Source organism: Vicugna pacos, chromosome 18, assembly GCF_048564905.1.
Source record: "Vicugna pacos chromosome 18, VicPac4, whole genome shotgun sequence".
NCBI classification, from domain to species: domain Eukaryota; kingdom Metazoa; phylum Chordata; class Mammalia; order Artiodactyla; family Camelidae; genus Vicugna; species Vicugna pacos.
Genome location: NC_133004.1, coordinates 46,639,076 through 46,650,902, shown reverse-complemented (window position 1 = coordinate 46,650,902; position 11,827 = coordinate 46,639,076). Strand labels below are relative to the sequence as shown.

Genomic DNA, 11,827 nt, shown 5'->3' with positions numbered 1-11,827 from the left:
GGAGGCCCTGCGCTCTCCATCCTACCCAGGATGAGGTACTGCTTCTCATGGGCACTCCTGGCCAGCAAGGGCATCTTGAGAGGCTTCCATTGGGCCTTTGTTACAATGATGGCTCTTCTCCACAAATCAGAGCTCCAATGGGAAGCTTCTGTCAATTAGTAAGTAAGGACATGCACCCCAACTTGCATAGAGGTGGGGGAATGACCAGAGCGAGTCTGCGTGTTCACCAGATCGACTGTGAGACAGACTTGGGCCAGGACTCCACTCGTGACCTGGACTCTGTCCAGCTCACTCATCAGGGGAGCCAGGACCACTGGGGCTGGTGCCAACTCAAATCCTGTAGCCAGCGGCCTCAGGAGTTCTGGCTAGTGCCCTTCTCCAGGGCATGGCTCCTCGGGGCTGCTGGTGCCCATGAGGAGGGACTAGAGCACACGAATGTCCATCAGCGGATGAAGAGAGAAACACAATGCGGCTCACCCACCCAAGGGAACATGACTCAGCCATGAAAAGGGGTGAAGTTCTGATACCTGTTACACCCTGGATGAACCCTGAACATTATACTGTCAAAGAAGCCAGTCACGAAGCACAAGATAGTGTATGATTCTATTCATAGGAAATGTCCAGAACAGGCAAGTCCACAGAGACAGGAAGCAGACGAGTGACGACCGGAGGCTGGAGGTGGGGGTTCGGGGCACGAGAACAGCCTGAGTGCTTAACGGGTTCAAAGTTTCCTTTTGGGCGATGAAGATGCTCTGGAACTAGATGGCGGTGATGGTTGCCCAACTCTGTGAACGTACTAAATGCTGCTAAATCAGTCACTTTTAGATGCTTAGAATGGTGAATTTTATGTCGTATGTTTCTCACCACCATGAAGTGTTTGTTCCTCATTTAATGTGGTTGTTATTCATGTAAAAGGTATTTGTGTTCAACTTGTTTGTCTTCAGTTCCAGGCTCCCCTGGCCCTCGGCCATCTTTGTTTTTATTTTATTTTACTTATTTATTTTATTAAACTATAGTCAGTTTAAAATCTTGTGTTAAAGTCTGGTGCACAGCGGAGTGGTTCAGTTATACATGTATATATTCCTTCTCATACTCTACTTTATTGCAGGCCATTATAAGTTATTGAATACAGTTCCCTGTGCTGTACAGTAGGACCTTGTTTGTCTATTTTATGCACAGTAGTGTGTATCTGCAAATCTCAAACGCCCAGTTTATCCCTCCCCACTTTTCCCCTTTGGTAACTGTAAGTTTGTTTTTCATGTCTGAGTCTCTTTCTGTTTTGTGAATGTTTGTGTCATTTTTTTAGATTCCACATATAAATTATACCATATGGTATTTCTCTCTTTTTGGCTCACTTCACTTAGAATGACGATCCCAGGTCCATCCATGTTGCTGCAAATGGCATTATTTTATTCTTTATTATCGCTGAGTAGTATTCCATTGTATAAATAAACCACAGCTTCTCTATCCAGTCGTCTGTCGATGGACATTTAGGTTGTTTCCATGTCTTGACTGTTGTAAATAGTGCTGCTGTGAACATTGGGGTGCAGGTGTCTTTTTGAATTAGAGTTCCCTCTGGATATACGCCCAGGAGTAGGGTTGCTGGATCATATGGTAAGTCTATTTTTAGTTTTTTGAGGAACCTCCATACTGTCCTCACAGTGGCTGCACCAAACTGCATTCCCACCAGCAGTGCAGGAGGGTTCCGTTTCCTCCACACCCTCTCCAGCGTTCTCCATTTGGGGACTTTTGAATGATGGCCATCTTTGTCGAATTTGGTTGAAAATATGTAAAACACTAACAAGAGTAACCTGCAAACACTGACTTAGGACAGGTGGGCTGGTCGCACCCCTTCTTCCCCGATCCAGGGCGCTTCCCACCCGGAACTAAGGTCACAGACCTCCCTCTCCCGCGTCACAGGAGGCCCTCAGCTGACACCTGGTGGGCGTGGCTGGTACTGCAGCCCTCGCGCCAGCCTGGCTAGCAGGACCGGTCCTGGGAACCCCGAACGCAGCCAGGCTCCGAAACTCCAGAGAAGCAGGAGGGCCCCCGTGGCAGAACGGGTGTCTCCACCCGCGGGTGAGGACTTCGGGTCCCGACGACGCGGCTGTCCCAGCAGCAGAGAAAACATCCAGCATATCCACTGGCTCTCACTCCCCACACCACGAGCCGGACCCAAAATTCTCTCTTGAAAGGTACGGCAGACTCCCTGAAAAGGCTGGCATCCCCCTCACTCGTCCAGCAGAGCAGGGGGACCCAAGGCTGGGCACCAATGCCCCAGGACAGAGCCTGGTTCCCTCAGCGAAGCTTCCATGTCTACCTGAAACTTTCAGCCTGTGCTCCCGGGGCTTCTCCGTCAGGGGACAGGGTGTCTGTGACACCCTCTGTGTCGCTAAGTAGGTGCCCAGCGCTGTCACCCAACCCCACCCATGGCTGTTCTTCGTAGGACAGAAACCTCAGCCAACATTTACACAAAGTGCCAAGCTCACTCACCACACGGCCGGGACCACCTCACCCCGTCGCAGCTCCAGGGGGCCGTCTGCCACCTCATGCTGTGCGAACATTCCCACCGAACCCCCCAGCAGCCAGGGAAGTGAGCCCCTTCCCTCCCCAGACATATGGGAACAGAGCACAGGACTCTCTGCTAAGCCTCCTCCCAAAAAAGCACAATTTTCCAAACTCTCTCCTAACATGAGCATTTTCTATGAAAATTTACAATACACTGGCCTCCCAGTCCCTTGGCACACGGCCACCCTAGCTGATTCCCTTCGCTTAACCTCCTCAGACGGGCAGTTCTCAGGAGACGCTCAACTTCGCTCATTAAAGACGTACATTTAAAGCAAGGTAACACTGTGTTTTTGTCACATTAGGGAAAAAAACCAAACCAATAAAACAGCTGATGAGGGTGCGGGGAAATCGATGGAGAGGAAGTTGGTATGAGTTTTTGGACAGCAACTTGGCATGTTTGATCAAACCTTGAAACACGTCTCCCTCAGCACAGCAGTGCCATCCAGGAAACTCGTCACCGGCAGACAGTAGAGGGACGGCAGCACCGCCAGCATCCCCACCCGGGAGACCGCCGGGGAGACGCCCCGCCGCGGTCAAGGCGGTGGGGAGACCACGACCTCCCCCTCTGTGGTGGCAGGAGCTTCAGGATGTGAGCAGCACCATGCTTTCCTAGCCCGTCACCCCGTCACCCTCCTGTGCCCTTTCGACATCTCTTCACACGGGGCTTCATGGAGAACACTCAGTGCTTCCAGCTTCTTAGAAAGCACGGAAATGCTCCAGGTACAGGGGAGACAGACACGCGGACCCCAAGCGGACCATCCAGGTTGGACGAGTGAGAACAGCGCCAACAGAAACAGAATGCAAGCCCCCAACCTGTTTTTACAACTTCTAATAACTACAATTAAAAGAACAAAACAAACAGGTAAAATTCACTTTAATGTTTCCTTTAATCCATCATATCGAAAACACCATCTCAACCTGTAAATATTTTTAACAATGAGAGATTTTCCTTTTTTCCTCTGGTATTGTCTCCCAAACCCGGTGTGTTTTAGATTCTCCATTTGAACATTAACCTTTCACGAGAAAGATGGGGTCTGTTTTTAGATTCCATAAAATTCACAGTTGAAACAGACTTGCACTCAAGTTCCCGACAAACTTCAGTCTGTTTCCCAGTAACAGAACCGAGTCCCAGCCCCGCAGCTGCGCTGGCGAGTCTCACGCGTCCTGAGCTGGAGAGGCTCATGGCTGTCACTGGGAACAGCAGACAGTGGAGAGACGCTCGGCACCGCGTGGCCCCCAGGCCGGTGGCAGCGTCCCCAGGCCCAAAAGTGTGAGCACTGGGGGTCCGGCCAGCCACAGAGCCAGGGACTCGGGGTGGGCACAACACTGTTGTCACAGGCCCCCGCAGGGATGCTGGGGTGGGCGCCAGCGTGAGGACCACGGGTCACGCCAGTACCGCAAGACAGGGCATGGAGACGGCTTCATCATATTCCTGTAGAGCCCCCAACCCCGCACTGTATTTTGAGGCTACAAAACCAGAAAAGAGAGTAACTGCTCAGATTCTTGTTAATGTGGAGACGTCGGGGACGTCCAGCTGGATGACCCACGGGTCACGATCAAGACCCACAGGATGGCAGTTTGTCCTGTCCTGTCCCCCGACACCCAGGGTCCCAGGAAATGAGGCTCTCAGGGACGGGTACCAACCAGGGACCCAGCTGTCAGCCCAATGCCCGCCATCAGGTGGCCCTGGGCTGTTCCTCCCCGGGAAGGGGGGAGGTGGGCGGGGCCACCTCTGGACAAGGACCCCTGACAGGGTGGGCGTGAGTCCCCAGCCCTTGCCTGGGCCCAGGTGGCCGATCACCACGGAAGCCACGTCATGAAGACAGTGAAATCAGCTCTGGTGGTTTAAGTGACAGAAGCTTCCAGAAGCCTGGGCCCCTGTCCGACTGGCCTGGGCAGGGCTGCTTGCCGTGACAAGGGGGTCAGTAATGCAGTATAAGAATTACCCAGAATGACAATTAATGGGCAGAAGGGCAGCAGTGGGCAGACCTGGTCACGTCACTGCCTCACTTCCCACCTGAAAGGGGACGAGACAAGAGCGCATTTTTACATTCGTCCTGGCGAACTAAAGGGCTTGGCTGGCAACAGACAGGCATGAAGTCGGGGTTTCAGGAACTGGCTGGAGGGGGTGCCAGCGCTTGGCCCAGGCTGGAGGGGCAGACGTGCGCCTGAGGCCCGAGAAACATCGAACTCGGGTCCTGCTCCACCCTTTTCCAGTCGAGCTGCAACTGACGGTGCAGGCGGCTCGAGGGGCCTGTCACTGACGGCACGGTGGCTGCTTTCAACCCCTAGTGGGACAAAGGCCCGCATCCCCGACAGCAGGTCGGCATGGTGCTCGCCGCTCGGATGTCCCTGAGCCACTGTGCCAGCCGGCTGGCAGCCCACCACCACACAGAGAGGTTAAGTCCGCGCTCCCCGGCCCTGCTGCTCTTAAAGGGCCGCACATGCGGCCCCGGCAGCCTCTACCTGGTCAGGCACAGACCACGTGGGAGGCGGCCTGATGGGGCAGACAGCCGCGGGGCTCCACTGCTGTCCCACAGTGGGTTCAGGCAGGTGTCCCCCTGGCCCGAGGAAAGTGCCCCTGGTAAGAACACCAGGGAAGGGGGTGAACGGTCCCGTCGAAGACGGTGGGGTCTGACACCCCAGGACAGCAGAATGGGACCATATTTGGAAGCAGACTGGTCGGAGACACAGGGAGAGAGCTCACAGTGGGGCGCATGGGACCCCAATCCCATGACCAGTGTCCTTATAAAAAGTGGACGTTTGCGGGGAGGGGATAGTTCAAGTGGTAAAGTGCGTGCTTCACATACACAAGGTCTTGGGTTCAATCCTCAGTAAATCCTCTAAAAACAAATATGTAAATCTAATTACCTCCCCTCAAAAAAATAAAAATCTTTTTAAAAAGTGGGCATTTGGACACTGACATACAGGGAGACGCTGTGGGAAGATAAGAGACCAGGGTGATGAGTCCCCAAGCCAAGAGACAGAGCCACCAGCAGCGCAGGGGGAGGCCCAGGCCAGACCCTCCTCGGGGCCTTGGGAGAGGCTAAGCCCTCTGGCACGGGAGTGAGGACCCTGGCCCCAGAGGACCCGACAGGGAGCTCCCCCTCCGCAGTGACTAGAATCCAGCCTGAGTGTGGCATCTGATTTTAATTGGGATTACACTCATCTGAACTCCCACAGCAAATGTTCAGCACCAACGACGTGGCTGGAAGGACGCTCCCAGTCTGACCGCCCCGCGGCGTGAGCTGGCGCCTCACCCGGCTGGGCCGATGGGGCGGCTCCCGCGCTGGCAGCTGTGGTCCTGGGGGTGGCGATGCCGGATGCAGAAGCTGCTGCGACACTGCTCACAGGTCAGCCGCAGCATCTCCTTCCTGCGGCAGCCCTCCTTCGAGCACCGGAACGTGAAAATCTGAAAAAGCACACGGTGCTGCTACGTTTCCCCTGCTGCAAGGAGCAGCTATCTGCCAAGTCCTCCAACGAGACCGTTAATGTTTACACTAGAAACGTTCTTGGCTAAACAGAACGGAGACGTCAAGGTTTCCCCGAAACATGGTTCTGCCAGGGGACAGAGAAGTTGACTGAGGAGACAGGGAAGTTCTAACAGGCGACAAGCACAGACAGCGTGTTAGGTCGCAGATTTGGGAGGTGACTGGGCTTCTCCAGGAATGAGACCAGACCCAGGGCAGTGGGGACGGGACGTGGAGGGAGGAGGCCGAGCAGGTGGCATCCGACACTGTCCTGGAGGGAGCTGGCTCCAGGGGCCTGGGGACAGGGCAGGTCGGCCTGCCTGTCCAAACCCCCACCATGGCCCCTACACCCTGAGGCCAACCTGGGTCGAACCCAGAGCGAGCAGAGCCCCGCCAGGCCCGGAGAAGGTGCGGTGGAGCCAGGGCCTCGTGTGAAGTCAGCAGGGGGCTGGGGGGCCACGCGCACAGGTGAGCAAAAGCAAGACAACCACCAGGGCCTGCCAACGTCCGCAAGTATGAGCGGGTGCTGGCCCGCAGGAAGCCGGCGGACCGTGCGCCTCCACCAAGATCGGGGGGCAACACAGGACAGAGAACACTATGGCCCCCGTGATGCTGGTGGGAGACACCAGAAGGGAGGCCCCATCCTAAGAGAAACACACAGGGCCCGCCCCAGCTGTGACCTCCAGGTGCTGGGGCCCGGACACTCGGCCAGAAGCCCAGCGCCCAGCTAGCAGGGCGGACAGGCACCGCTGAGCACTGAAGAGTGGGTGAGAGAAATGCCACAGAAGACACGCAGGTGAGGAAAGGGGGGAGCCCCAGCAAGCCAGACGGGCTACCAGGAGAGCAGCTGCTGTGGGGCGGGACCTGCTGTCTCTCCAGACGGACAAACCTGCGACTTCAATAAACATCCTGACACCACCTGAGTGACAGCACTGAGCGTCTGAATCTCACGTCGTTTTGCATTCCCTAGACGGGGCTCAGGAGGAAAGCATGCGCTAGCAGAGCGGGTCTAGAGGCCACACCAGCTCCCTCCCTGGAGGAAAAAGCGAGGCTCCTGTCAAGAAGGCAGCGCCCAGCGCAGACCCCGGCATTCAGAGAGCACGCCCGCGTGGCTGTGAGCCCCAGCTGATGACAAACCGCTAGGGCTTTATTCTGCACAAGAACTACCCAACCAACCAGCAGGTTACACAGCAGGCCTCCCTTCCCCTCCAGGGACGCGGGCACCCGCAGCGGACATGGAGCCCGTCCTTACCTTGTCTGTCTTCTTTCCGGGATGGGATTTACAGTCTCCATCCATGTGCTCACTAACCACCACATCTGCCACCTCTCCCTTCTTTACTGGGATCGGGGTGTCACACAGGGGGCACACGGGCACGTGAACATCCTGCAAGTAATGAACATGAGACGGTATCCCAGATTCAGACAAGATTCACAGAAGGAAAAGGTACAGCGGCACAGCGCGTTCAAAGGCAAACAGCACAGGCACTGACGGGACGCTCACGATGCGGGTACTCGGTTGGCACAGTGGACTAACAGCGAGGCGTCCCTGGAACCCGAGGACAAAGTCTCCTGAGTCTAGTGGAGTTGAAGTGGAACGGACTACTGACTACCCATGGAAATGACCCTAAGACGGCCAGCCAACGTGCCCACACGGGAGTCTCGCTCCTCAGTCTGGGAAGCACACGGCCCGTCTGAGCTCTCGGGGACACAGCCGTCATCCATCCCAAGACCGGGCCCCAGAGGGACTGGAGGGGGCGCCCAGCAGCCGAATGCCCAGCACCGTCAAAAAGACCTTCGAGCCACCGCAGAAGTCGAACAAACTCAGCCCGACGAAAACACCGAGGTGACAAGTGACAGGTCGTCACAGGATCCTGGAGGCCTACTGTCTGCATCTGAGCTGGAAAGGCCCCCAGGAGTGCGCCTGCGGTGGCCAGTCCGCCAAGTCAAGGAAAGTGTTACCGGGTGACCTCCAGGCCGACTCTCCCCACAGAGGGACGGCAGAAGGTCCTGTCTACAAACCAGGCAGTAGGGCGGGTCACCAGTGCCAGGTAAACACGAGTCACCCTCCCTGCCCCCTTGATGAAAACAGCCAAGGGTCAGACTCCAGCCAGCACTGGTCAAAGCACGGAAAGTTAAGTCGCCTGCATCTCTAACCGGCACAGGGCAAAGCAGCAGGGTGCGGACACCGTGGAGTGCCCGGAACCAAAGTGAACTCGGGCCAGGACCACGTGAGAAGGAACAATCAAAGCCTTAAACCTCCAGACTCACGCAAGTCAGTTTCCTTACAGCCATCTTTCAGTTCCTGCCTGGCACTGTTTGAGTCACCTAAACAGGATGTCAAGGCTACCCAGGCAAGTAAGCATCCTTAATCCCTACCAGACTAGACATGCGCCGAGCACCGCGCTGTGCTTCCTGGGCCTCGTGAAGACCGCTGTTTTCCCTGGTGTGTTGAATCAAAAGGACTAAGTGTTTTAACGTGTGAAGTACGCTTGGAAGATTTGGATACAGCTATTTGACTCCAATTAGGAAATAAAACTTGCTGCTTTCAGAGCTGTGCTGTCCAGAGCTTCCTGCCATGGTGGAAAATCTCCATGTCTTCACTGGAGGTCACCAAACCCAGAAATGTAGCCAGTGTAACTGAGGAAAAAAACTCTACAATTTAATTAAAAAAATGTTGGGGGGGCGTACTTATTAATTAACGGAGATACCAAAGTTTGAATCTAGGACCTCCTGCGTGCTAAGCACACACTCTACACTGAGCTATACCCTGCACTCTTTTTAATTTTAAAGTATTAGCTACGCGTGGCTGGCATCCACTATTTAGGACTGAGCAGCTTTAGAGAGTGAGGATCAGAACCTTCTGAATCAAGCATGGCAACTTACCTTCTTGAACGCTAAGGGACATTTATGTGCAGCATAAGTGAAGTGATCTTTACAGAAATCCTGTGTACACGCGTCACATTTTAATGGAAGAAAATCTGAAAACAAAATAGTAAACCATTTGAAAGACTAGAACCGAAGAATTACAGATCACATTAAACAGGTATTCACTTTCACTGAGTTCTCCTCAAGGTATCACACAAGAAAAAGCCGGGGGTTATGAACTTCACAATTCCACCGACACTGAAGACCTGCACAGCTATCTTTTCAAAAGAGATCCCATCTCTCATGGTATCACGTATTTAAGGCTGTGCACTTAAATCCATTTGGCCCTGGCAGCCAGCCTTGCATCTGGCAGTAGGTAGATGCTAAATAAAAATGCTGAACACAACCCAAACCTCAGGCCAGCATCCCATTACTGAGAAGCCAGAAAGGCCAAAACCCACAGAACAGCTGATGAAGCCGGTAGCCAGCTCTTCCCACAAGACAGCCATTCTTCATCGGTGTTCTCTTAAAAATGCTCACCCAGCTGCTTGCAAGTCTTCTCTGAGCAATGCTTCCCCAAATCAGGAAACTCCATGACGAGAAAGCGTCCCAAACACAGTTGGCAGAGTGGAATGTCACCTACAAGAATTAGAAACAATGAGGAGGAAAGCAATGCCGGCCCTCACTACGGTCACCAGGATCTCCAATGCAGAGGGTCCCAGTAAACACACACTGCAGGGAGCATCAAGTGTGGGGTCATCCTGGGCCCACAAATTCTTGTTTTCTAGCAAAGAGGAAAACAGGAGTTTTAGCCTAAGCACCAGCTCCCATTAGGAGATGGGCTATTTTTCAGTCCTTTTAATTCCAAGTTTATGTACCTCACCTGGAATTCAGGTTTTCATTAATCCGTATCCTGACTCATATTGACAGGGACTTCCCATATTCAATGTACACAGTGGCCAGAGAAAATTACAGCCTCGTAAACTTTAACAATTTCATCTATTGAATTTACTTGTTGACATAAACAAAACTCCGTTACCAGGTGCTAAATCACGTTAATTGACTACACTATCCCGGAGAGATTCCACTCAGTCCCTCGCTGCTCTTTAACTCCCTTGTGCATCGAGCTTTACTTAGAACTTAGTCCTTAACAACATGTACCTGGAACCGATCACGGGCAAGGGCAAGACGTTAATTCACCGGTGGAAAATTACTGCACCTGAGACAACTGAAGCCCACAGCACGCCTCATAGGGTCCCCTCCGCCATCTCGTACCCGCCAAACCTTCCGAAGCTCTTGCCCCTCCCAGAACACACGTCCCCGGCCCTCTTCTGGACCTGCCCATCAGCCCGCTGCCCTCCCGGGAGCGTCTCCCACGCTGTCCCCCAAGCCTGGAACACTCCGGCCACAGCTAACACCACTCCGGCCCTCGAGCCTCTATTTAAAGCGTCACTTTCTCAAAAAGGCCTTTCCTACCACCTCCCCCGCTCTGCAATCCCTTCCCCAGCAACCCACTCCTCTTCGTCGTCTACACTCGGCTCCACGGAGCGCAGCACTAGAGTCGGGGCTGCCCACAGCCGTGTCGGAAGAGCCGGTGAGTCCCGGCAACCCCGAGGGTGTGCTCGGAGAGCTCTCCACCAAGGGCCGACATCAGCCCCGACGGGGTCTCGCTCTCCGCGCGGCGGCTGCGGTGTGAGGGCCCCGTTCCGCTGGGCCAGTAACGCCCCGGCCGTCCGAGGTTCACGGCCCCGCCTGACCCGCGCCCCGGCGCCCCTGGCCCCGTACCTGGCCCCGTCAGACGCCCGGGCAGCCGCGGGGGGGAGCGGAAGGTGGCGGAGACCGAGAGCTCTGTCTCCCTGTCGGTGGTCAGCCGCCGAGGACAAGGCCGAAAGGACGAGGGAAACGGACTCCGAGCAGCAGCTGCGAACAGCCCGAGTCCGCGGTAAGGGCAGCATCGCGCCGTGGGCGAGTCCCCGCCATTTATTCGCACCCGCCGGACTAGCCGGCCTACGCGGCCAGGGCGCTTCCGGCGCGCCCCGACGACGTCACGGCCGGGCTGCCCAATCCCGTCCCGCCGCAGCCAGGCGTCCCCAGTGCGCCTCTGTACGTCACCGCCGGGCCGGCCAATCCCGCCAGGAGGCCCGCGCACTCCCCGCCCCTTCTCGAATAGTCTGGCAGCCTCTGGGGCCGCCGAGTCACGGTGAGACGGCTCTGCGCAGGCGCACTGGGCGGGCCCCGTCGCGGAGGGCTGAGTCAGGGCGGGCGGGCCCGCGGGCTGGTCCCGGGGCGCGTGGGGGTCCCGGAGGAAGGGCCTGTTACAGAGCCTGAGTCACAGTGACTTCCGACGGCAGCCGAGCGGCGGGGAGAGTCCCGGGAGCCCCTCCGTCAGCTCCTCCCAGGTTCCCCAGGGGTCAGCGTGCCCCTGGTTTTCTCCGTCACGCCGCCCCCGTACGTGTTTGTGCACTTGGTTCTGTCTACACCTGCGGATTCAGCCAACCGTGCATCCCAAGTATTGGGAAAGAGACGAAGTTACAGAAAGCGGAAGCTGCTGGCGACTCTTCACACAGTATTTACATCGTGTTAGGTGTTACAAGCGACCTAGGGACGATTTAAAGCACACGCCTGAGTAGATCGTATGCAAATACTGCTGGAATTTTCTATAAGGGACTTGAGCATCTGTGGGTGTCAGTGTTCCCCAGGGGTCCTGGAACGAGGCCCCCCGGGGACACAGGATGCAGGGAGGAAAGTGTCCCAGCCCATTCCGTTTTGTAAAGGCCCACTGACGCTGAGTTACCTGGTGCTCCTAGGACAGTGCCTCCAGGGGAAGTACGGGGTTAGGTTCCCGAGAGCCTCTGGTCACGTTCTCATCAAGCAACCTTTTGTTGACCTTCTGCGTGTGTTTCTATTTAAAGGCATGTTGTTTA

The 11,827-nt window shown here is 55.5% G+C and overlaps 1 protein-coding gene across 1 annotated transcript; it reads right to left on the bottom strand.

Moving 5' to 3' along the window:
- Window positions 1–3,436: 3,436 nt before the first annotated feature.
- On the bottom strand, window positions 3,437–10,940 carry ZFAND2A (zinc finger AN1-type containing 2A). Its single transcript, XM_072943475.1, has 5 exons — window positions 10,689–10,940; window positions 9,444–9,542; window positions 8,922–9,016; window positions 7,291–7,422; window positions 3,437–5,980 (listed from the first exon to the last, which is right to left on the bottom strand). Exons 2-5 carry the CDS (start codon window positions 9,496–9,498, stop codon window positions 5,825–5,827), a joined length of 438 nt encoding a protein of 145 aa, XP_072799576.1. The 5' UTR covers window positions 9,499–9,542; window positions 10,689–10,940; the 3' UTR covers window positions 3,437–5,824.
- Window positions 10,941–11,827: the final 887 nt, after the last annotated feature.